This window comes from Phascolarctos cinereus, unplaced genomic scaffold, assembly GCF_003287225.1.
Source record: "Phascolarctos cinereus isolate Bilbo 61053 unplaced genomic scaffold, phaCin_HiC Scaffold_5;HRSCAF=322, whole genome shotgun sequence".
In the NCBI taxonomy this organism is placed as follows: domain Eukaryota; kingdom Metazoa; phylum Chordata; class Mammalia; order Diprotodontia; family Phascolarctidae; genus Phascolarctos; species Phascolarctos cinereus.
In genome coordinates this window covers 152,130,050-152,156,575 of record NW_027555958.1, presented here as the reverse complement: position 1 = coordinate 152,156,575, position 26,526 = coordinate 152,130,050, and the positions used below count along the sequence as shown (strand labels likewise).

Sequence of the window (26,526 nt, the reverse complement as noted above, 5' to 3'; positions counted from 1 at the left end):
CATCATACCCAGAGCCCAGCAATGTTCCTCTGTTGACTTGAGACAAGAATTCTTGTCACTTTAATAACTGAGATCAAGTTGTATCCTTTGACCTGAACCTCTCTTCCATTCCTCATCCCCATGTCCTGGGGAAATCTCATTTTGGCCTCTCCTTGTTGAGTTAAAACATGCCCATGTTAAAGAGCTGTTGTGTTCAGCATCACTGGTCCATTTGCCTTTTCTTTGAAATCCTCTTAAATCCCCAAATTTGCTGCAGTAGACTGGGACAGATAGGTATTAACGGTTCTTTGTCTCCATAGAGTATAATTCAAGAGGAGAGAGGTTTTAAATTTAACAAGATAAATTGAGATTTTTACATAAGGGAAAACCTCCTGACAAGAATGGGGTATTAAACACTAGAACAAGATGTCAGTGGAGAATGTTGTATCTACACACATCAATGTCTTGAGTGGCTACCATTTGGAGCAGGAAATGGTTTAGATGGTGTCTTTAGATTCCTTTTACCTCTTGGATTCTATGATATGATGAGCATCAGCTCTTGGAGGTGGGATGTATGTTCCCTGATAGTTTGAGAATTTGTTTTTTACAGTAGTTTAAAGAATTAACTCTAAGGACATATTTCTTTTTCCTTTGGGTAAAATAATGATTCTTTGAAGGTAGCAAACCAAAAAAAATGTGCATGTGAAATATCTGGGAAAAAACCTACTGAAGATAACCCACAGTGGGCTGATATGTAGGGTTTCAGGAGAAATTGCTAATCACAGAAGAATTAAATAACAAAAACATTTCTCGTAATAGAATTCATTTATTTTCTTCCTTTAAATTTAGTCTCAAGCCATTTCCCACCAATTCTTTTATTTAAGTACATAACTGTTAGGCATTGAAGGTTACTTAGCTATTGAGGTTAAAATTTTTTTCTTAGATGTTATTGTTGAAAAGAGCTAAAAATGGACTGAGTCATTTCCTTCTGCAGTTGCATGCTTCCTTTATGTGAGATTTTAAGGACACATTATATTTATTTCAGATTGGTTTCATACTTTTTTAAATTTAGTGATGAAATCTATTAGTAATGCCATTTATTTACAACCGAAGATCTCATGCTTTGGCTTCTTTTAGGTTACTCCTTGGGTTCAGTTTTATGTGCTCCATTTTTTTTTTCATTACTTACCAGCCAAGATACCAGTTGGAAAAATTGTACTTCCTGAAGATTCTAATAGTAAAATAAATATTCTTCTTAGTTGTCCTGTCAGCTAAAATATTTTTTGATCTTCATGATACTATCTCCCTCCCCACCCCCAAATGTTATTACATCAGGTAAGTTAGGACCCACCATTGATGTGAGAATACTTTGAAATCTTATTCTGTTTAAAACCTGTTTTTCCCTGGTGATGTGTTTTTTTCATAGTAGAATAGTGTAATATATGGCATTCAAAAAAAAGCCAGTGTGATTTTAGACTGCATTAAGAGAGGCAGTGTCTAGATTTCGAAAAAAAAATCTTAAAGCTATGCAAAAGTAGAATAGCCAATGGCAAGAAGTGGAATATTCTGTCTCTAGAGGTGAGGAAGACTTCTAGAAAAGACTAGATGACCACTTGATGAGTGAGTTCTAGAAATGATTATTGGTCAGATACAAATAGGGCAAAATAGTCTCTAAATTCCTTGAAAATTTTGAGATTCTTCTGCTATTATGCCACCAGTAAATTTGATAAACATATGGCTTATACTTATATCTAAGTCATTTATAAAAATATTGAATGGCAGTAGGCCCATGGACAAGATCCCCAAGTCACTTCCCAAGAGACCTTTCAGAATGATGTTAGTCTATTAATTGCTGTTGTGTCTGGTAAGACAGCTAATTTTTTGTTCACCTAATTATATTAACTTTGCTGTCATCAAACTGGTATCTCTCCTTGTCCAAAAGGATAGCATAAGAGATTTTGTAAAATTCTTTGTTGAAATCTAAATGTGATATGTTGACAGCTTTCCCTGAATACCTCTCAAAAAAGGAAAAGAGGTCAACCTAACATTACCTCTTCTTGATGGTGCCATATTGGCTCTTAGATATTGCTGCTTCCCTTTCTAAATATTCAAAACATCCTTTTAAATAATACGTTCTAGAATTTTTTCAGGAATAGAAGATAAGTTCCTCCAATAAGCATTTATTGAATGCTTATTATGTACAGGGGACTGGTGATTAAGAAATTTAATATTTGGTTTCTACTCTTGGAGGCTTGCCATCTAGTTATAGAGATAGGACCAGGGATAAATAATAATACAAAGAGTAACAATACAAAATAACATGTGATTTACTAATTCTATAGATAATAAATGCTTTAAGAGTTTGATGGGTATTAGGGTAGATGTAGAATGTTTCATTCAAAAATTGGGATTTAAGAATATTCTTATAAAAGGAGTTGAGGTTTTATAAAATAAAGATAGATACAAGAAGGGGAGAAATCCCATTTTTGTAGTGACTTGCAGGCAGACAAGTAGAAAATATGGCTAGAGTGGCATTTGTAGGCTATTAGATGCAAAGAAGACAATAATAAAAGATATCTTCCATTCTTATTTTCCCCTGTAAATTTTGGACAGATTTCAAATGAGAATTTTCTTATTTTCTGATCAGTTAGTATGATTGGTCTGCAAAGTTGAAGGGATAAATCAAACCATTAAAAATATAAACTCTGAATAGTTTGAAGAGGTGGTAAGGGGGGTGGCAAAACGCAAAGTTTTATAGGCCTCATGTGGAGGTTTTACTGTATTTTTTGTGTTGACAGGCTGAAAAGATTAGTCTTTAATGGTAAATGATGTTTTCTTCCCTTTGCTCTCCTAACAGAAGACAATATTGAAAATTTTTGTGTTGCCTGCACCCAGCTTCATCAAGCTTTAGAGGAAGGAAGCATGCTTGGAAAGAGATTTAAGAAAAGGAGTGTACTTCTGAAGACTTTATATAAACTAGTTGATGTTGGTTCAGACTTGCTTAGCCTAAAACTTGCGAAAATTATTCTAGCTGTAAGTTTTTCTTTCTTATGAATTAGTAAGTTGCTTTAAAAAGAGGTTCGCTCTCCTATATATTTACAAGTACCACAATATTAGTTGGAAGTGAATTTGGAATCTGAAATCAATGGTTACAAGAGTGACTTCTACAGGTAGAGTGGAAATCTAAGGTTGAAGACATAAACATTTTAAGACTGAACACGTGATTAAGTTTAATTACTCATTCTGTAACATTCTGATTAGTATTTTATTCTTATGATATTCTGATATCTAGTCTGTTCTGATCAGTATCAGATAGTTAGACTCAATAGAAAGTATTCTGCCTCATGATTTCATCAATACTTAAGATTTTCTGGTCCAGTAAGAAATAACAGCAACTTTCTTCATGATATAATTGTAAAATAGTGACAATACACATGTGTGTGAACTTGAAAATGTGAATTCCATTCTGATACCAGGACGGTTTGTAAGTAGAAGGAAAAGACAGGCATCAGGACAGAAACCTTAGCTTAAATAAAATGATATAAATGACAGAAAGGAACACTATATTCTAAGCATGAACAATTTGATGAAAAGATGACACAATTATCAGCAAGCACTTTGAAAGAATCATTAAAATAAATGTACAGAATTATATCTACCTATAAGGTAAAAACTTTTATTATTAGGACCCTAAACATCATTTTAACATCTGAGTACATGCAGAAAATGATTGTTAATAGTTATTAAAATGAATATCAACATATCCCATCCATCTCATCTTTTTTTATATTATCTTAATTGGGAGTTGCAGTACTACATGTTTCTTTAATTTTTGATGCTGTGATTAATATTCTAATCTAGAATGTATATCAGATTTCAATTTGATGCAAAAGAGATATGTAACATGCAAAAGAAATGTTTGTTTGTAACTTCATCATGTTCTCTATGTTGATGTTTTTGTTATGAATATGAGAAAAGATGAGGGGACAATTTTTAACTTAAAAGGTTAAAAAATCATTTTGAATTTTTTTTAATCTTTTAATGAAAGTTTTCATAAGGCAAATAGTCTGGATTGAATTTTATAGGTAAATTTTAGAGGAGTTATATTTTTAATTATCTGCTATTTAAAATGTTCAACCTTCCTTTGGTTGTAGGCTGCCTGGAGTCAGGAAGACTCTTCTCTTTTTGAGTTCAAATCTGGCCTCAGACACTTAATAGCTGTGTGACCCTGGGCAAGTCACTTAACCCTGTTTGTCTCAGTATCCTCATCTATAAAATGAGCTGGAGAAGGAAATGGTGAACCACGCTAGTATTTTTGCCAAAGAAAATCCTGAATGGGGTCGCAAAGAGTCAGACACAACTGAAAAACAACTAAACAATGAGAAACAAAATAATATTCTGTGGAAAAAAATCTTCTAGAATAGGAGTTCTTAACTTGAGGACATCGTGAACTTGATTTCTAAAGAATATTTTTATAACTCTATTTCAATATAATTGGTTTCCTTTGTAATCCTACCTATTTTATTTTATGCATTTAAAAACATTATTCTAAGAAAGAGATCCGTAGGTTTCACCAAACTGCCGAAGGGGTTCGTGGCACACAAAAGGTTAAGAACTCTCATTCTAGAAGATAATGGTTTGTAGAATGCTTATAAAAACTGCTTCTCTCTCTTAATAATTAGAAAAATAAAATGTAATTAAAAGTCATAATAGTACATTCTTGATTAGCTGGAAGCAATGTACTTGAACTCCCTAACTAAGGGAAATCTTTTCACCTAACAACCCTCTCACTTTAAAGTGAAAGTATCAAAAGATAAGAAAATAAGGTAGAATTGGGAATTTAGTAAAAAAAAAAAAAAGAAACCACAAAGTCAAAAAAGCATCTTCCAAGGTGTGCCTAAGGGGCGATATATAATCAATCCGACGTTCATCCTATAGCTTCTACATTGTTTGTTAATTAATTTAAGTCTGCACCAAATATGCTGTTTGCAGTGAAAATTAGGTACCTATTAATGATCCTGAGATACTGAAAAATTCTGAACCATTAAATTACATGTTAAGAAAGCAGCATAACACACTTTCAAGTGATTTCCAACAAAAGGGATTTTATGATTAACCATCACTTACAATGAGAAAATGCAGTGGACTAAAATACCTCATTCCCTGGCATTTTGGCCGAGGTTTTTGTTGTTACAGTTCAGTTATTTGTATTACTTTAGTTAGAACATAGAGCTAAGCTGAACTGGTTTGGTTTTCAACCAAACTTAGAAGCATTAGTTTGTATTTTAATTAATTATTTAGGTCTCTGAAGAGACAAGATACCTCCCTTCTAGATGGGGTTCCTCCTCTCTAAATGAAAAGAAAAACATTAGCCTGAAGTCAAAAGGGTGGCTAGGTGGCATAGTGGATATCTTACAATCAGGAATACTCATCTTCCTGAGTTCAAATCTGGCCTCAGACACTTAACTATCTGTGTGACCTTGGGCAAGTCAGTTAACCCTGTTTGCCTCAGTTTCTTCATTTGCAAAATGAGCTGGAAAAGGAAATGGCAGACCACTCCAGCCCAGAAAACCCCAAATGAGATAATGAAGCATCAGATATGAATGAAACGACTGAGTGACCACAAAGCTTAATATAAGTTAATAATATGCCAAGAAAGCTTTTTTTTTTTTTTTTGGCAGAGGTGTGGAGAGTGTTTGGCCAGTGATTTTCATCAGTATGGAAAATTCCCGGTATGGAAACTACATTCACCAATACAGATTTGCAATTCACCTAGCCTTTGAGAAGTTAAGTGATTTGCCTGTGGCCACACATGTAGTATATGTCAAAGCAGAACTTGAATCCAGGCCTTCTTGACTCCCAAGGCCAGCCCTCTCAGTGTTCTGTGCCATATTGCCTCTCTTAATCAACCTGTATTTACTAAATTCCTACTATGTACCAGGGGCTAATTAATAGAATCATGTCTTTAATGTGTCATATCTATTCTGCACTAGCTAGACCACATTCAGAGCAGTGTTCAGTTTTGCATACCACATTTTAGGAGTGACATTGGCAAGCTGGGGTCTCTCTAGGGTACAGGGGAGTGGAGGATCTGAACCCCATGTCATAAAGAAACTAGATATGCATGGTCTTGAGAGAAGACTTAAGAATAGAATGTAGAGAATGAGAGAGTTATCTTCAAGTATTTGTAGGCCTGTCACATGGAAGAGACTGAGAATCTTGGAAAGGTCAACAAAAGTCATCTATCAGAATGTACGTGAACCCTGACCCCTTTCTGCAGCTGCCCTAATAAGCAATCTCATCTGTCCTTAGCTTGAAGACTTTTCAGTGGCAGGGAGGGAATTCTTTCTCTCTCAAGGCAACCCATTTCATTGACTTAGATAGCTGTCATTGCTGAGGAGTCTTCTCCCCTACTGAGCCAAAAATAACCTCCTAATTTCCACTGGGAAGTCCTAATTCTGTCCTGTGAGGCCAAACAGAAGGGATCTAATTGCTTTTATACATGGAAACTTTTCAGTTATTTGATAACAGTGATCATACATCCCCCTAAGTTTTATCCCTTCTTCCTTCAGCTAATGTTCGTGTGACATGGTTTTGAGTTGCCTCACCATTCTCATCATCCCTTATCTGGATGTGCTCAACCTTCTAAGTGTTTTTCTTAAAATACTACTCTACCAGAACAGATTCAGGCTATCTTGTGTGGTTCCACTAGGTAGAAGTTACAGGAAAGTTGGATTGGGGTTAGTGTAAAGAACTTTTCAACAATTTGAAGTGTCCAAAAAAAAAAAGAAGAAGAAATTGGGTTGTGATATTGTAGATCATAGATTTAGAACTAGAAGGGAACTTGAAGGTTATCCAGTCCTTCATGTTGAGGAAAAACAGGCCTGGACAAGTGATTGACTTGTTACAGATAGTTAGTGCAAGGTTACATAGATAGTGTCAAAGCCAGGATTCAAAACTAAGATCTACTGAATCTGAAACCATTATTATTTCTGCTGTACCATATAAGGAGATCTGTCTTGCAAGAGTTTGCAGGTGTGGGGAACCTGTGGCCTTGAGGTCCTCAAGTGCGACCTTTTCTTCAGTCAAAGGGCTGTACTTGAGGACCTAAAGGGCCACATGTGGCCTTGAGACTGCAGGTTCCCCACCCCTGGCTTAGACCAATTCACTTAGATAGTCATGGATGCTTGTGTGTTGGGAGGAGGGGTTTAGACTATATGTAGTATCTAAGGTTTCTTTGTCAAAAATTGTCATCCCTCTTGTTTATCAAAATTACCTCTTAGAATTTTGAAGTGTGGCTGATTCATTTTCAGAACTCTCAGTTTCGATTTTAAAAATAACTTTTCCAGCACTATTTTTAATAGTTGTTTCTCTATTGTTTTTCTTTAAAAGTAGAAAGTTTTAATTTTCCAACCAAAATAGAAGTGTAAAAATTTTTTTTCTTCCGCAGCTTAAAGTAAGTGGAAAGAATCTTCTCAATGTCTGTAAACTCATATTTAAAATTAGCAGGAGTGAGAAGAATGATTCTCTCATCCAAAACGATAGTATTCTTGGTAAGTGTCATTCAGCATTACCATTTGTCATATACTTTTTTTAACTAAGTGTTGAACTTCTTTGGGGGGAAAAGGGAGAAAGTTATGATTAGTGGTTGCTAGAATGAAGCGGCTATATAATGCATATTATTTGTTTTGTCTTCTACTTCTTCACATTCAACTTTAAATTTTCCTTGCTTAATTCCTCTCAGAGGGCACTACACTATTTAGGTGCTTATAGGGACTTTTTGGTATCATGGAAATGTGTATGTTTGTAAACATTCATTTAAAAAAAACTTTATTATTTTACTTTGAGAGTAGTTTACTTTTTAGACCATGAGTACTTGAATATTAAATCTTTTATATCATACCAGAAATGATAGAAAAATAGATGGTAGCATGAATAGGTTAAAAGACAGTTATGGAACCTCTTAGTTTCAGAGTGTATTTTACTGTGTTTTTGGCAGACATGGAGAAAGCGACCAAAAGCTTACTTATTAACCGATTTAAAAATCTCTTTGGAGCAATTAGAGAAAAGAAAATTCTTAAGGTGATGCCCCCTTCCCAAGTAATTGAGTTGCAGCTTTTGTGGTCATTATATGATTTGGGTTAATGTAAACTATGTTGGAACAACACAAGAAAATGGAAAACAATTTGAAGGTCTCTTTTGAAAAGGAGAAAGTATATCTTTTCTCCATCAGTGGATAAATAAAAATAAGAAATATCTAACCTTTGATTAATTGAGAATGTGGGGGCAGAAAGGGTAGAACAGTTAAAAGTGACTTTAAACAAAATATGAAATTAAAACAGTTATTTTATTGTGGGCTTTGTTTCCAAAAATCTAGTTTTCTACAGTTACAGAATCATAGAGTAGAGACCTAGTCCAGTCCTCTAATTTTCTAGCAATTTGTCCAAGCCCTTATAGGCAAGATGTCATAGAGCTACGATTCAGACTCCTCTGTGCTCTTTCCAGTCCCCCACAAATCACTGGGCCTATATTCAAGGTGTTGCCCGCTTTGGCAGGAAGGACCTACCTACTTTTGGAGAACACAGGACTGCCTCTGGTCCATGATGAAGAATTGGTAGATGGACTGAAGCTCTAACCCAGTACAATGTTGCTTTTTTTAAAAGTGTCTTTTCATCTCCTTGTCCCTTGGCTAGACTTACCTGTTTCTTGCTTTAATCTGTCCTTGCCTTGCCCTTCTTGGGTCATAAGCCACTCAGTTTACTACATGGCCAAGGTCATTCTTTTCCCAGATGCCCTCCTGGCTTTAGCTCAGCTGAGGGTTGATCTATTCCCTTTGGCAATGACTTTAGGAACTTGAGGTTGGCTTTTGGAATCCAGGATCCTCACCCAGTTGTTAAAGTAGTGAACCCCAGTTTTCCTTACCCCAGGGAGATCTCTGCAGTCTTTTAAGTTATCTAGATCTGGACTTCCTTGGGGAGAGACTGGAGTGGAAGAGCGTTTTCAGACACCCAGAATTCAGAAAGGAGTGGTGCAGGCACACAATGGTAGTAACTGACCCTACTATACTATTCTTTCTTATCATCTCCTGTTATGTTCCTGGCTTTTGCTGCCTTGAGTTAGGAACAAAGTTCTACTTGCTTTAATCCATAATTCTAGGAAATCTTCGTCTATCTTGAAATTCTTTTGTCTCCTCAATCAACAAGCCTTTATTAAGCACCCACTAGGTGGCAGGTGCTGTTCTAGGTATTGGGGATACAAAAACAGTAAAACAGCCTCTGCCTTTAAGGAACCTAGGCTGTCGGAGGAGACAAAATACTATAATATCCATTCAAAAGAAAGAGTTTGAAGCATTTGCGAAAGAAATGCAAGGTCATTTTGGTGGAGGAGAGGGTGGCGTTGGAGGGGCCTCTTATCTTAAATGATGTTTCTTTTTTTAGATCTTGGGTCTATGGTTGATAGAAATTTTGTTCTTAGATTTGGGTTTCTAACAGTGGCCCCCAGTTTGCCATCCATGGCTAGTTGAGGACTAAGAGGTAGTTGAAGATTTTCTTTTCATAGAATTAATATCTTCTCAATGTATTCTTTGTGCATGTTAGGGCTCACCTTGATCAGCAGTGCACATTTGCTCATGGTCCAAAGACATTTTTCCCTGCATTTAAAGCTGGACCAATGTGACCAAATGCAAATAGGATTCGACTTACCATTTGTCAAATGCTGCTCCTAAGTAATTCTTATTCATTCATCTGAATGAGTAACAGTTTAAAATCCTTGTTTTGGGTTTTTTTTGGTTGGGCAGTGGGGTTAAATGACTTGCCCAGGGTCACACAGCTAGTAAGTGTTACGTGTCTGAGGTCGGATTTGAACTCAGGTCCTCCTGAATCCAGGGCTGGTTCTGTATCCACTGAGCCACCTCGCTGCCCCCTGGTACCTAATTCTGAAAAATTGTGCAAATCCTCCTTCCATTTTTATAGTTATCAGTCTCCTCTTCTTCCTCTTCCTCTTCTTCTTCTTCCACTTCTTCCTCTTCCTGTTCTTAAGTGACTTGCCCAGAGTTGCACAGCTAGTAAGTATCAAGTGGATTTGAACTCAGGTCCTCCTGACTCCAAGGCCAGAGCTCTATCTACTGCATCACCTAGCTGCCCTGCTGTTTTTCTTCTTGATTGAGGTTTTCTGCCTCCAAGTATTTCTGCTCAGTAACAAACAGATTTTTTAAAGGAGGGATTGAAATATAATTCTAAAATCCCCTTTGATGTCTGTTATTCTTTATAACCCCAAACTTCTATAACTGAATGAATTTTGGAAAAATCATTAAGAATATTATTTAATAATGCCTTTTTAAAATACATGGGTTAATGGGGTCAGCTTTTTTCCCAATCGTGTTACTAGCTTGAAATAGGTTTAGTTGGGCAGGTAGAAATAGGTTTTCTCTTTGCAGTGTATGAGTAACAGTGTCGAGAGTATTTGCCCGTGGACTCTGACTCATCACTAATAAGTTTATTCTTAGTGTGCATATGCAAAAGTATATCTATGTGCTTCAAAGTGGTTACATTTTTTTCAGAATTTGGAATATGTTAAAAACAAATTTGAATAACACAAAATGAAACATATTCCTTCTAATTAGACCTCTTTTCTCTAGATTCATTGTTGGAGGTGCTACGAGTAGAAGACCTTCACACTAATAATGAGGCTTTTTTGTACTGCATGGGGGCTATTAAATTCATTTCTGGGAATCCAAGATTTCTTAATGAAATGATCAGCAAAGGTGTTGTTGAAATGCTGTTACATTTGATGAAGCAGATAAATGAGAACGCGAGGAAATCTGAGGCATGGTCCTCCAGCTCAGGGCACTTGTTAGTCCAGGTAAGTGTTTTAACTTCTAAAACAGGGGCAGTAAACATATATGTATGTGTGTGTGTATGTGTATGTATACATATATAATTATTACATTAAATATGTTATTAAAACAATAGTTTTTATTATTCATTTCAACAATTTAACTTTTTTCAACTTCATGGTAGTTACTAGAGTACTCTGTCCAATTCCAGGCTTCTCTTCTTTGTTTTAGAGAGTGTTTGTCTTAATGTTTAATAAACAATTATTTAGATTAGGAGTTCCCAATGGTAAACCAGTCTGAACTTTATAGGTGGGCACAACCTGACACACATACTCTTTCTTTCTTTTTTCTTTTTTTTTCTTTTTTGCTGAGGCAGTTGGGATTAAGTGACTTACCCAGGGTCACACAGCTAGTAAGTGTCAAGTTTCTGAAGGCGGATTTGAACTCTCAGTCCAAAGCTGGAGCTCTATCCACTGTGTCACCTAGCTGCTCCTAACACACATGTTCTTTCTTACAATACTCTAAAAGCAAAAATCAATAAGGAAGTTTCTTGTCTTCAGACTATGACCATAGGACCATAGCCTATCTCCATATTCCCTTCCCATTTCTTAGGCATTTTCTCATTAGATCATATTCTCATTTAATCATGTAGTGTGCAAAATAATTTACTACCATGTAGAAGAAATCTCAGAGTATGTATGAATTCTGTAATGTTTATTAAGCTCTACCACTATAAGCTACTGTGTGCTTGGAAATGCAGAGGCAAAAAGGCAAAATTCCCGTCCTTCAAGGAGCCCACGTTTAATAGGACAAAACAACATATACACAATAAATAAAAATAATACATATTATATACACACATACATATGTATATATACATACACACACACTCACATTGCTTGGAGTCTTGAGATTCCTATGAAAAAGTGAAACTGAATATTATGTAATTATGATGACCTATCATGGCCTTGGAGAAGATATGAGAAAATGCATCTCCTACCTTCTTTGCAGAGATGGAGGACTGTGGTTGTGAAATATTGCATATGTTATCAGATTTTATTGAGTTTTTTGTTTTGCTGAACTGTTCTTTTTCCCATATCTTAATTTTTTATTACTAGGGATTATTTTGGGTAGGATGACACTATTTAAAAACACAAAAGTAGATGAGTAGAAAAGACTAGTTGAGTCTTTTAAAAAAACAGTAATATAGGGCTTGATAAAATGAAGAATATAAATTTTGGGGGAAATGGCTGCTAGGAAAACTAGAAAGCATTGTGGCAGAAATCAAGTTTAGATCACCATCCTAAACCATATATGTGTGTTATGTATATGTGTGTGTGTGTGTGTATAAGAAAAAGAAGAACTGAAGATAAAAGGTCATACCATGAAAATTTTGAGATAAGATCAAGTACTTTTCCTAACAATACTAGAATTCTTAACCAAACACAGGATAGAGATCATGAACAACTTTGACAATGTAGAATTAGAAAGCTTTTTCATGATTAAAGTCACTAAAGACAGAATTAAAAGAAAAATAGTGGTGTAGAAAAATATTTGCATCAAATATCAGCAGAAGTTGTTATCCAAAATATGCAGGTTAGTGATGAAAACCTGTAACAGTAGGAGCCATTCTCAAATAAGTAACTGGTTAAAGGATACAAAAAGTTTTCAAAAGGATATTAGGAAGTTGTAAATGGCCACATGAAAACATGCTCCAAATCACTAATAGTAAGTGTAATTTCAGTTAAAACAACCCTAATGTTTTTAATTTACTCCATGGAAACTGTCAAAGATGGGGAAAAAGATGGAAATAGTCAATGATGGAGGAGCTGTCTAGAAAGGCAGGAACACAGATGCCCTCTTGGTGGAACTATGAAGTAGTCCTGTTGTTATGAATTTCAGTTTGGAATTGTGGAAGAAAGGCGACTAATCTGCCCATACCTTTGGACCTAACAATCCCACCACTGGAATATACCCTAAACTAGTCAAAAGCAGAAATTGAGGTCCAGTATGTACAGCAATATTAATAGCAAAATGGGAAATGGCTGAAAAAAGACTATGGCGTATGAATGCATATAATGCAGTAAAAAATGTTGAATATGAAGAAATGAAAGACACATGAGCACATTTGTATGAATCGATACATATTGATATGAGCAGAACTGAGAGAATAATACACACAATGAAAATAATAGTGTAAATGAAAAGGTCACAAAAATGAAATTGAACTCTAAGAAATTGGGTTAAAAAAAAAAAGGTCTCAGAGAAAACATAATGAAACCACACTGATCCCTCGTGGCAGAGAGATAGAGGGCTAGTAGGAGGAATATTGTATAACTTGTCAGTCTCTTCAGATATTTTTTGCTTAATTTTTTTCTTTGTTATTACAAAGGAAGATTCATTCTTGAATGAGGGTGGGGGTGGGGGGACTGGACTGTGATACAATGACAAAAAGCTACAACAAATTTTGTTTGTTTGTTTTTAAATAGATTAATCTAGGTAAACTCTATCTACAGAATTTATCTGATCCACCAGTCTAGTAATGCTGTCAGAAAAGGAAATGTTGTTGATGAAGACGTACTGAATTTTGTAGATGACTACTTCCTTCCTTCTGTTTATGTTAACTAACTATTCAATAATACATTTTAGAATTTTGCCAGGAACCAAAGTCATCATTTGCACTGGCTTACACTTTTTGGGCTGGGTAATTTTTAAAAAATGTATATGGCCTTTCTCCAGTGCTATATCTCTTTGTACATAATCCTTAAAAGACTATTGACAATAGTTCAGCAGTCTTATCTGCCAGTGTTTTAGTCCTTGATAGAGTTTATATGGACCTGGTGGTGACTTGAACTCATCCAGGGCAGGTAGGAAAACATCTCTTCCATCTCTAGCAGCAGTCCTGTCTCTGAGTCTTTTCTTTTCTCCAGTGTGACTACAACCCGCCCTTATTATTATTTTTTGAGCGGTCCTCAAATTTCTTTGTCAGCCTGATCTCATCTTGAGCTTTTGTCCTCCTGGCACTATTCTCATAGAACTATGCTGGAATTTCTTATCTTGCCTGTTTCCTGGCCCTGTTTCCCTTGCCTTTACATATCGGTTGAAGTTGTTTGGTGATTTTCCTGTGTATCCACATCAGTGTCTTTTCACAATGCCTTTTTTTCCTTCTTTCTGCAGTTGTTTCTTGCAGGTTTTCTCTTCTTTCCTGGGTTGCCTTCTTTAGAATTTTAGGCCATGGGATTCTGCCCATGCTTAAACCTTTTGAAATCTCTTTTCCATAAAACTAATGTGTATGTCAGACCATGCCTAATTTTATTTCCCCCTTCTCTATCATCAGTTCTGAGATGGGGTGGTTATTTTCACCCTAGCAAGATCAGATACAGAATAGAAGTTCTCGTTTCCTTCACCTTTTGAAGCGAACTCATCGTTAGGTCCAACACAGATAGTATTAACTCTTCTGCTTTAGTCTTTGAGGAAGATTTCAGCTGATACCTAGATAATTGAAATCTCCTGCCCTCTGCCCTATGGGCAGCTAGGTGGTACAGTGAATACAGTGTTGGGCCTGGAGGCAGGAAGATCTGTGTTTCAAATGTGGCTTCAGACACTTCTAGCTGTGTGACCCTGGGCAAGTCACTTAACTCTGTTTCCCTCAGTTTCCTCTTCTGTAAAATGAGCTGGATAAGGAAATGGCAAACTGCTCCAGTAGCTTTGCTAAGGAAACCCCAAAAGAAGTTGTGAAGAGTCGGACACAACTGAAAACAACTAAACAGCAAGCAGCAAAGCTCTGCTCTAGCATGAGTCTGTGCCAGGCTTCTGGTGTGCTTCCTGAATGCATGTTTTCCCCTTTCCAGCCAGGTGATCTTTAGTATATTCCAATTACTGAATCTCTTGATCTGTGCCAAATTGCATGGTACCGTGATTCTATGAGTTTAGTGTCTTAATATACAATGCTATTCTACCCCTCTTTTTACCTTTCCTGCTTCTATTGAATAAGGTATGTCTTCTTCAAGTTATATTCCAGCCATGGGTTCCATCCTGCTGAGTTTTAGGAATAACTTTGAGGTCAAATTTGCATCTTTCCAGTAGAACCTCTAGTTCCACTTGATTGTTATCCACATATAGTGAATTTTTACGTGATTCTCTGAGCCTAAAGTGTTTAATTATTGGCTTCTTTCTTGGATTTTGCCTCCTTTTAACATCTGCCTATCCCTATCACCTCCCACATCATTCTGCCACATGTAACTACTGTATATAGCTAGCCCAGGGGTGGAGAATCTGTGGCCTCTCAAGGCCATCTGTGGCCTTCCAGGTCCTTGGGTGCCACTTTTTCACTGAATTCCAAGTTTTTACAGAACAAATCCTTTAATTAAGGGGATTTGTTCTGTGAAGTTTGGATTCAGTCAAAGGGCTGCACTTGAGGACCTAGAGGGCTACATGTGGCCTTGAGGCCACAGGTTCCCCACCCCTGATACACACACACACACACACACACACACACACACACACACACACACACACAATTTTCTCCCTCCCCCTTCCTTTTTTGATTAGATTTGCAACATTGCAGTCTTCCTTCTCTCAGGCACTACAGTCCCAGGACTGAACTTAAAGTCTCAGCAGATGGACCTTTGGCCTGGCCCTGGATGATGTTTCATTTGTGCTCTAACTGGTATCATTTGATTTGAACTAAGGTAGACCCTAAAAATAACAGGTTCTACTTTTTGGAAAGACTTTGTTTTACTCACTTAGAGTAAAAGTGAATTTAACTAATTTTATTTTACTCCTTTAGAATTAGAGAGAGGAAGAAATGATAGTTCTTTCTCAGCATCATTGGAAGTTCATTTAACAACAGATACTTATCAAGCACCATATTACATGTGTATAAGGTATTCTTTCAGGTTACACATTAAAATATAACATCTGAATGTTAGTTAATGACTTAAAACTTATTGGCTCGGGGGTGGAGCCAAGATGGCAAAGTGAAAGCAGTGACTTGCTTGAGCTCTCCCCAAACCCCTCCAAATACCTACTAAAAATGGCTCTAAGTAAATTCTAAAGCAGCAGAACCCACAAAAAGACAAAGTGAAACAAATTTCCAGCCCAAGACAATCTGGATGATTGATCAGAAAGGTATATCGCGCTGGGCTAGTAGGGGAGCACAGTGTGGCATGGGCGTACAGGCAGCAGCGAACCTGAAACAGGCTTCAGAGGACTGAATCACAGGCAGCTGTGTTGGTTTCCAGACTTGTCAACCCAAGAATGCCAAAGACAGCTTAGAAGGTCAGTGGGAAAAGTCTGTTTCTGCAGTGGGAGAGGAGCTAGGTTTCAGAGCCAGTTCCAGAGTGCAGGCCTCAGGGCGATGGCTGCATCCTGAGCTTCCGGCCCACAGACTGAGGGGGAATCAAGTGGCTGATCAGAGGGGGATTGCAGGGATCTCTTTGCCAGTGCTGAGGCAGGAATCTCTTGCTTTGCCCCTGCTTGGATCTGGGTCACAGTTCTGGGCAGTGGTCCTAGGGTGAGGAGGAGTTCTGGCCTGATGGAATTGTAGTGGCTGTGGGGAGAAAAACTTCCTCACAGTTCCAGGACAGAAAGGAGTGCTTGTGGCCACCAATAGACAAGAGCACAGGCCAGGAAAGGAGTAAACACCTCGCCCCTTATACTACTACCACCTTGAAAGAACTGAAAATTTACAGTTCCCTACAAGTATTTCTGAAAACAGCTGTACAAATCCCCAAAGCTTGGGGACAGTACATTCTCCACATTGGAAGCAGACTCTTACCTTAACAAAGAGTTTAAAACTCAAGTAGTTGGCCAGGATCATGAGCAAGCAGCGCAAGAAGAGTTGGACTATATTATCTTACTTTGGTGAAAAGGAAGATCAAAACATACAACCAGAAGACAACAAAGTCAAAGCTCCTACATCCAAAGCCTCCAAGAAAAATATGAATCAGTCCCAAGCACTGGAAGAGCTCAAAAGGGATTTTAAGAAGCAAGTAAGAGAAGTGGAGGAAAAACTGGGAAGAGAAATGAGAGTGATGCAAGAAAATCATGAAAAACAAGTCAACAGCTTGCTAAAGGAGGCCCCAAAAAAATACTGAAGAAAATAACACCTTAAAAAATAGCCTAACCCAAATGGCAAAAGAGGTACAAAAAGCCAATGAGGAGAAGAATGCCCTAAAAAGCAAAATTGGCCAAATGGAAAAGGAAGTCCAAAAGATTACTGAAGAAAATACTTCCTTAAAAATTACAATAGAGCAATTGGAAGCTAGTGACTTTATGAGAACTCAAGACACTGTAAAACAAATCCAAAAGAATGAAAAAATAGAAGACAATGTGAAATATCTCACTGGAAAAACAACACCTGGAAAATAGATCCAGGAGAGAGAATTTAAAAATTATTGGACTATCTGAAAGCCATGATCAAAAAAAGAGCCTAGACATCATCTTTCAAGAAATTATCAAGGAAAACTGCCTGATATTTTAGAACCAGAGGGCAAAATAGAAATTGAAAGAATCCACGATCTCCTCCTGAAAGAGATCCCCAAAGGAAAACTCCTAGGAATATTGTAGCCAAATTCCAGAGTTCCCAGGTCAAGGAGAAAATATTACAAGCTGCCAGAAAGAAACAATTCAAGTATTGTGGAAACACAATCAGGATAACACAAGATTTAGCAGCTTCTACATTAAAGGACCACAGGGCATGGAATATAATATTCTGGAGGGCAAAGGAGATAGGATTACAACCAAGAATCACCTACCCAGCAAAACTGAGTATAATCCTTCAGGGGAAAAAATGGTCATTCAGTGAAATAGAGGACTTTCAAGCATTCTTTGAAAAGAAGAGCTGAATAGAAAATTTGACTTTCAAATACAAGACTCAAGTGGAACATGAAGAGGTAAACAGGAAAGAGAAATCATAAGAGACTTATTAAGATTGAACTGTTTACATTCCTGCATGGAAAGATGATATTTATAACTCATGAGACCTTTGTCAGTATTAGGGTAGTTGGAGGGAAAAATTATATGTATGTAGATAGATAGATAGATAGATAGATAGATAGATAGATAGATAGATAGATAGAGAGATAGATAGATAGAGAGAGGCACAGGGTGAGTTGAAGATTAAGGGGTCATATCTGGAGAATAAAATTAAGGGATGAGAGAGGATTATACTAGAGAAGAAGAAAGGGAGAGGTAGAATGGGGTAAATTATCTCACAAAAAAAACAGAAAAGTCTCAGTGGAGGGAAACAGGGGAAGGTGAGAGAATGAGGAATCTTATTCTCATAGGATTTGGCTTAAGGAGGGAATAACATACACATTCAATTGGGTATGGAAATCTGTCTTACCCTACAGGAAAATAGGGGGGAAGGGGACAAGAGAGAGGGGGATGATAGAGAGGAGGGCAGATTGGGAAAGGGGTAATCAGAAGCAAATACTTCTGACGAAGGACAGGGTCAAAAGAAAGAATAGAATAAATGGGGGGGGCAGGATAAGATTAAGGGAAATAGAGTTAGTTTTTCATAACATGTCTACTATGGAAGTGTTTTGCGTAACTGCACATGTACAACCTATATTGAGTTGCTTGCCTTTTCATTGAGGGTGGGTGGGGAGGGAGGAAGGGGGAAAATTTGGAACCCAAAGTTTTAAAAATACATGTTTAAAAAAAAAGTTTTCACATGCAACTGGGAAGTAAGAAATACAGGAAATGGGGTACAGAAGTCTGTCCTGCCCTACAAGAAAATAGAAGGGGAAGGAGATACGAGAAGAGGGGGGAGAGATAGAAAAGAGGGCAGACTAGGGGAAGGTGTATTCAGAATGCATGCCATCTTGGGGTGGGGGATGGGCGAGATGGGGTGAAAATTTGGAACTCAAAATCTTGTGGAAGTAAATATTGAAAACTATAAATATATTTAAAAAGAAAAAACTTATTGGCTCTAAATATGAGATGCATGTTCTCTCTGTTTAGGCTTCTGTCTTTTGTGGGCCATGTATAATTTGTAACTCAAGTATAAAACGATCGTTTCATCCATGTGTTTTGTAGAATTTGTCTCATTACTTTATAGTAACAATAACAACAATAATAGTATCTAGCACATGTATAATGCAAAGTGCTTTCCATATTATCTCCTATGATCCCCCCCCAGTAACCATGTCAGGTTGGTGCTGGTTACACTTACATTTGTTATTGTCTTTAGGACCCTTCATGTCACATTCACTCACCGTAGTTAAATTGGCTTTGCAGATTTTGTTGCTATTCCATATGCTTACCACTCAGTCTCAAAAATCACAATTTGGGAAATCCCTGACAGAAATGTTTCACTAAAGCAAACAATATGAAAGCATAAAACATAGAAACAGTGTTGTTAAATGTAGGTCAAGATTAAAGATGGTCTCCATGTAATACATTTGGTGGCATTCAGGGTAATAAGCATTTTAGGTTCAGAGATGGCAAAGGACAGCAGATTTTAAGTTTAAGTAAAATTGGAAGTAGAGCAGATTGGGAACTCAAGTTAGGTAGCTGGTCTAGACTTGTATTGCTCAACCATAAAGCGTTATGGTAGAAGTGTGACTGCATACACACTTTTCATTTGCCTCTGCTATCAGTACTCTAATAAGCTTCTTAGGAAATCATAACAATAAGCGTTTCATATGTATAGTGGGATCTTTTCATTTCTTTCTGTTTTGTCGGCCAGAGTTGTGCTAATTATGTCAGATGTTATGAAACTCCTTTGGGTTGCCACATAGGTCTCTGATTTGGCACATACATGGTCTTAGTTGGGCACTGATCCAAAGTATACATATGCTTTTGTGAATAGAAAGACATGATTTTGCTGAGGTTGAAAAATGATGTGGCTTTCATCTTTCCGTCTTTTGACACTACACTGCGGTCTCTGGCAGTTGTGTTTATTTTTTCACATCACCAGCAGAAAGTAAAGCATTTTGCAGTTGTCAGGGAAGCACTAGGGAATATGGTTATGGATTCTTTAGCTGATTGATAAATAGAACCAGTGTTTTTAATGTGGTATAATCACTTGAAGTTTCTGAAACTTCTATCTTCATCATCTTTATCATCATCTTCAATGTCATGTTGATGATAATAATCTTTTAATGATTACTTAAGTAGGAGCCTGTTTTTAAATGCATTTGACTATTGTGAAATTACTTTTTGCCTTTTCTCTGAGAAAGATGGAGAATAAGGGACTGTAATGGATTTTCAGATACTTATGTTAATTTGATATAGGTAGTAACCAATGGACAGATGTGTTATGCTCCAAAAGTTCATTTGTAAATTGGTTAATTGAAGCTGAGTGCAGTTTTTCCATAGAAATAATGCTATATGAAAAGTGATAATTAAGTTCTTAGGCCAGCCCACAAAAACCTGTTTAGCCTGAAACATTGGAACTAGATAGTGCTAAGAAAAAACAGCCCTTTTTGAGCCATAGGCTTCAGGGGTGGGGGAGCCTGCGGCCTTGAGGCCACATGTGGCCTTCTAAGTCCTTGAGTACCACTTTATGATTGATTTCAAGTTTTACAGAACAAATCCTTTTATTAAGGGGATTTGTTTTGTGAAGTTTGGATTCAGTCAAAGGGCTGCATTTGAGGCCTTAGAGGGCCACAAATGGCCTCGAGGCTGCAGGTTCTCTACCTTTGGCTTAGACTATTAGCCCCAAACCGTTTGAGGATCTCTGAGCCTGGTGCTGAGACAGTTGGTTTCTGGGTAGTTCCTGTAATCATGTTGTTGGGGATGAATAGGGAAGTTGTAAATCCTGTGTCAGCAGGTCTAACAGAGCTGGACTCCTAGGTGCCAGGCTGAATTCTCTTTGTTTTCTGCTGCTGGGGTTTATGTCCTTTAAAGGTTCACACCCTGACCATGCCTTCGACCTTTTTGGCCTACTCCCTGCTAGGTTCAGTGTCTTCCAGACAGCATGAACTTGTGTTTCAGGATGCCAAGGCCAGTAGGGCTTAGGGAGAAGAGAAAGGTCCCTTCTTTTTCATTTCATGCCATCTAGTTAAGGCACATAAGAAAGAGCAAAGAGCAGTCCCCTCTTGAGCTCAGTTTCTTTCTCCTCCTTCTCTTCTCTCCTCCATTCTCCCCCTCCCCTTTTTTCTCCCTCCCCCTTTCTTTCCCCTTCCTCCCCATATTTCCTTCTTCTTCCCTCTGCTGTCAAGGCTCATGCTCACAGCTGTCTCCCCTCTACTGTCTGCAGAGGTAGCAGGCTCAATTTTTAAAGGCCTCCCAGGTGAAATTGATCTTTCGGCAAGTTCATGGCAATGACAAGTTCTTCAAGCTTGCCTTAACATTTCAGTCCTAACAGAACTCTGGGTGAAAGTAATATTAAATGTTGTAGATGTCATGTTATAACAAGACAACCTCCAGCATAATGTCTTCAGGATTCAAGAACTTTCTCAGAATACTCTTTATTTGTTTTCTTTTTTTAATTTAGAGGCAAATAGATGGTGTGATAAATAGATTGCACTGGGTCTGGAGTCAGGAAAACATGAATCCAAAGCCTGACTCAGGATCACTTACTGGGGGGCAGCTAGGTGGTGCAGTGGTTAGAGCACCGGCCCTGGAGTCAGGAGGACCTGAATTCAAATCCGGCCTCAGACACATAACACTTACTAGCTGTGTGACCCTGGGTAAGTCACTTAACCTCATTGCCTAGCCAGAAAAAACCCAAAATAACAAAACAAACAAACAAGGTCACTTACTGGTTGTTTCACCCTAGTGATTCACTTTAACCTCTTTTTGCCTCAGTTCCCTCAACTGTAAAATGAGGATAACAATAATCTTTCCAGAATTGTTGTAAGTATCAAATGAGATCATATTTGTAAAGTGCTTAGCACGGTACCTAGCATATAGTGGGATCTCTATATATGCTAGCTATTATTGTTATTTTTATTATCATTAATATTTTGTATCTTGTACATAAGTTGAATTAATAGAGTAACAGTAGTGAGAAGATGGCAAAAATATTACCAAATATTAATTTTGTTTTATGATATAGTTATTTGGCAGCAAAATAGCTTTGTTCTCTTTCTCTTTTTCAGTCATATGGGCAATGTGGTATCATAGAATAATATAGGTAATATATATATGTATGTACAGACTTGTACTACAAATAAAAATTTATTCAATGGAGATGTTATATTCAGAAAATAAATTTCTGAAAAATTCACAATTAACTGTATTTTTCTGCAGCTTTATAATTAGCTAAACTTATCATTCTCACTCACCTCTGTTGGGGGCTTAATAGATGCCTGTTCATTGGTTGGTCCATTAAAAGTCTTATTGATCCCAATTCTACAACTTCCTTCACGCTATTTCCCTTCTGTAGTTTTGTTTCTTTCTTCCTTCTTTCCTCTCTCTCTCTCTCTCTCTCTCTCTCTCTCTCTCTCTCTCTCTCTCTCTCTCTCTCTCTCTTCCTTCCTTCCTTCCTTCCTTTCTTTCTTTCTTTCTCTCTTTCTTTCTTTCTTTCTTTCTTTCTTTCTTTCTTTCTTTCTTCTTTCTTTCTTTCTTTTTTTCTTCTTTCTTCCTTCCTTCCTTCCTTCCTTCCTTCCTTCCTTCCTTCCTTCCCTTCCTTCCTTCCTTCCTTCCTTCCTTCCTTCCTTCCTTCCTTCCTTCTTTCTCTCTTTCTCTCTTTCTCTCTTTCTCTCTTTCTCTCTTTCTCTCTTCTCTCTTCTCTTTCTCTCTTTCTCTCTTTCTCTCTTCTCTCTTTCTTTCTTTCTTCTTTCTTCTTTCTTTCTTTCTTCTTTCTTTCTTTCTTTCTCTCTTTCTTTCCCTTCCTTCCTTCCTTCCTTCCTTCCTTCCTTCCTTCCTTCCTTCCTTCCTTCCTTCCTTCCTTCCTTCCTTCCTTCAAGGTTAAGCTTAGAAAACGGTAAAGCTTAGAAAATGGTAAAGCATTTCTCCAGTTCACATTTTCTTATAGTACTTTGTTTCCCTTTGCCTATGTCACATTCTGTCCTATACCATATTTACTCAGGTACCTGCCTTATTTTCTCATTAGATTGCTAGTTTATTAAAGGACTGTAATTTTTCATTTTTTTCATCTTTCTCTTTCCGTGACAGCTTCTTGAATATAATAGATGCTTAGTAAATGTTTGTTGAATTGTGTTGAATTTCCAGCATGAACCACTCAATGCATTTCCCACAAAATGAAATCATTAAATTAGAAACTTAATTTGGCTAATCTTTCACTTCCACGTTTAAATAATAGAAACATACAAGTTAGCACAAGGGTCACAGTAATACAGAGTAATACCTAAGATCTGTACAAATCAATTATGCTTATCACTAAATGTTGCTGTTACTAAACCATATCAAATTATACATTTCGCTCACATTATTTTCTCTTGGCAAAAGACGTATATGGTCTGCTGTTCTGTGTTCCCCCCATCCCGTATCCTGCTGTCTCTCTTGTGGCTCCTAGCAAAGGTCCTCAAAATGAGACACTTCATGTCTTCATTTGCAGGGTGACCTCCTCATGATCTTTTTCTAATGAAAGGTTTCATCTCCATTTTATACCAGCCTCTGCTGGTCATCCGTAGTTTCGTGCCAGAACCTTTGTAAAGCTTAAAAAATTATTAAAAACCACACAAAGCATTTATTGAACTTAATAGTCTTTTCTTCACATTTAACAATTTTGATAGATTGATGGGAGAAAAATGTTGAAATCATTGACAAGAATTCTATATCAATTTTATTTACAACTAACACTATGCAGAGATTGTGATGACTGACTTAAATGGAGTTAAGTGGTGGCTAGGGTGAGGGAGTTAGGGGATTTAATTCAATTCAGCAGTGCTGCAAATGTTCATTAAGTGACTGCATAGTTCAGAACATTATCCTAGCTCCTGAGGGAGAGATACAAAGTATAGCTAAGATAGCCCACTCCACTGGAGAATTTGTTTTAGTAGGGGGCTATGACATATGCATAATTACATTCAACAAATTCAGTTTACCAAATGTTTTAAGTTTGTGTGCAGAGAAGGCACTGTGATAGGCATAGTGAATACAAAGATGAAAAACAGCAGTCTCTTGCTGTCCAGTGAAGTAGGAGGCTTAAGGTCAGATAAGTTTGATAGGAAGTAGAATATGTTAGGGGTAAAAGAGTGATATGGACAAAATCCATATCTTTGTCCGTCAGTTTGTCTAATATGGACAAAATCCTATAAGAAGATTTGGAGAGAGATAGGCCAAGTTAAGCTGGGAGTCTTCACAGAGGAAACTGCATATTATCTCCGTCCTAAAGGGTAGAATTTCACTACGTGGAAATGTGGAAGGAGTACCTTTCAGGCATGGGAGATACTGCACAGGCATGAAAGCAGGAAAGTGCAGTAAGAAATGGGGAGATAATTAGCAATTTAATTTGGCTAGATTGTAGAATGCAGAGGGGCTGGCCTTGAAGCTAGGAGGACATGGGTGCAGATGTCACCCCTGCAACATACTAGCTGTGTGACCTTGGGCAAGTCACAAGCTCTCAGTGTCATAGACAACTCTCTGAAACTACAATTTGGCAAAGAATGTGCCAACCAGCTTGATAGAGGGAATTTCCTTACCTGGGAGTCTTTGTACTTATGAAATCACTATTCCTGTCTCTATAGAATACATGAATGGGAGTGGTTTGAAGTATATTGGAAGGGTAAATAGAAATTAATTATGGAGGGCCTTAATTGGCTAGTCTTAGTAAGGTCTTTGTATTTTTATTAGGGACCCTTAAAAGCTGGAGGGGACAGTCAGACCTATTCTTTAGTAAGGTGTAACTTGATAACTATGTTAAGACTGAACTAGACAGGAGAGGTACTGGAAACATAAAGTTAGGAACTGATTAAAATAGTCCAGGCAAGGGGGAATAAGGGCCTGAACTAGGAGTAGAAAGAAAACTAGTTCAAGAGATATTTTGGCTTTAGAATTGACAGTACTGGAGAACTGATTATTTATGGGGGAGGGAGGGAAAGGGGGGGAGAGAGAGAGAGAGAGAGAGAGAGAGAGAGAGAGAGAGAGAGAGAGAAGAGAGAGAGAGAGAGAGAGGAGGGGGGAAGAGGAAGAGAGAGGAGTCAAAGATGATTCTTAGTTTTTGAGCTTAGACTTACCACTGGTGTTATTTTGGGCAAATCACTTAGGCCTCCAAAGACTCAGTTTCCTTATCTGTAAAATGAGAAGGTGGGACTAGATGGTCTTAGAAGACCATCTTCTGCCTTTCCAGCTGGAAATCTATAATGGTAAAATCCTGTGACTTAGAAGAATGGCTATGGAGTCAGGAGGACCTGAGTTCAAATGTGGCCTCAGACACATAACACTCACTAGCTGTGTGACTCTGGGCAAGTCACTTAACCCCAGTTGCCTCACCAAAAAAAATGGCTATGTTGCATTTTTATAGGAATAGGGAAGGTTGGGAAAAGGTACACATTTTGGAGAGAAAATGATGTGTTCCATTTGGGGTATGTTGAATTTGGGTCTCTTCCAGAACACTGGAGAGATGGCTAGCAAACAGTTGGGGAAGTGATGCAGGAGCTCTGTGTGAGTGTGTGTGTGTGTGTGTGTGTGTGTGTGTGTGTGTGTGTATGTGCGTGTGTGTGTACACACATGCACATATAGATATAGACACACATACCTATGTACACATACATGTGTGTATATAGGTATGTGTATGCATACATATATAAATGCACACGTGTATATTTATATGCATGTTTGTATTTATATATATGTCTGTGTATATAGATATATGTATACACACATACATATGTTTATATGTGTATATATTTGTCAACAGAATATTAGTGGTAATTCAAGCCATGGAAGTAGAGGACATGCTAAGGCAGGCAACAGAAGAGAAGAGGGCCCCAGAAAGAACCTTGTGAGGACACCATACATACACAGAAATATTTGTTATGCAAGATTAAGTGTCAGAGTTCAGTCTGAAGTTTGAGGGGTTAGAGGTTACCATTTCACTTCAAACACATTAGGTGCCTATTGCAAATAAAGCCCGTGCCTCTGACCCATACTGGCTGTATGTATGTATTAATCACTTAACCTCTCAATGCTCTAGGCAACTTTCTAAAAATATCATTGCCTAGAAGATGCTGACCTGCATTCATAGAGGGAGATTTGAGGAGATTCGTTTGGGAAATCCCTATCCCAATGAAATCATAAGTTCGTTTTCTATTCCTATCCCTGTTCTTTGTACCTAGAACACTGTGCTGGGAGGGGGTATCTAAATTTAGGTAAAATCCAATTCCTGCCCCCATGGAGCATATATAGTCTAGTAAAACGATAGAACACCCACAAAGATACTACTCACACAGAATCACATAATAAACATGTGAGAGTTGCAAAACAAAATCCCATGTGACTTCTGAGGTGAATGGTTCTTACCCTCCCTGGAGAATTAGGGAGGGTTAATGGAGTTGTACTTGAGCTGGATCCTAAAAGATAACAATTCAATAGGCAGAGAAAAGGTAAAACATTCTAGGCTTAGGGAACAGGTAACATGGAGATAGGAGATACTGTGTGTTTCAGTGGACAGTATATTAGTAATTTAGTAATTTAGTTTGGCTGAAGCATAGAATGTGAGGAGGGGAGTAATATAAAATAAGGCTGGAAAGGCAGGTTGGTGCCAAGTTGTGGAGGAACTTTAATACGCGGCAGAGGAAGTTGAATTTTACTAAGTGAGCAATGAAGAGGCACTGAAAATTTTTGAACAGGTA

The 26,526-nt window shown here is 37.5% G+C and overlaps 1 protein-coding gene across 3 annotated transcripts in view; it reads left to right on the top strand.

The window, feature by feature from the left end:
* ARMC2 (armadillo repeat containing 2) overlaps positions 1-26,526 on the top strand; it is a 172,890-nt gene that overhangs the window by 63,013 nt on the left and 83,351 nt on the right. For all 3 annotated transcript variants that reach the window (XM_021008208.2, XM_021008212.2, XM_021008211.2), the window contains exons 8-10: positions 2,837-3,012; positions 7,430-7,532; positions 10,616-10,839. In XM_021008208.2, coding sequence (XP_020863867.1) covers positions 2,837-3,012; positions 7,430-7,532; positions 10,616-10,839 — 503 coding nt within the window. The remainder of the gene's footprint in view (positions 1-2,836; positions 3,013-7,429; positions 7,533-10,615; positions 10,840-26,526) is intronic.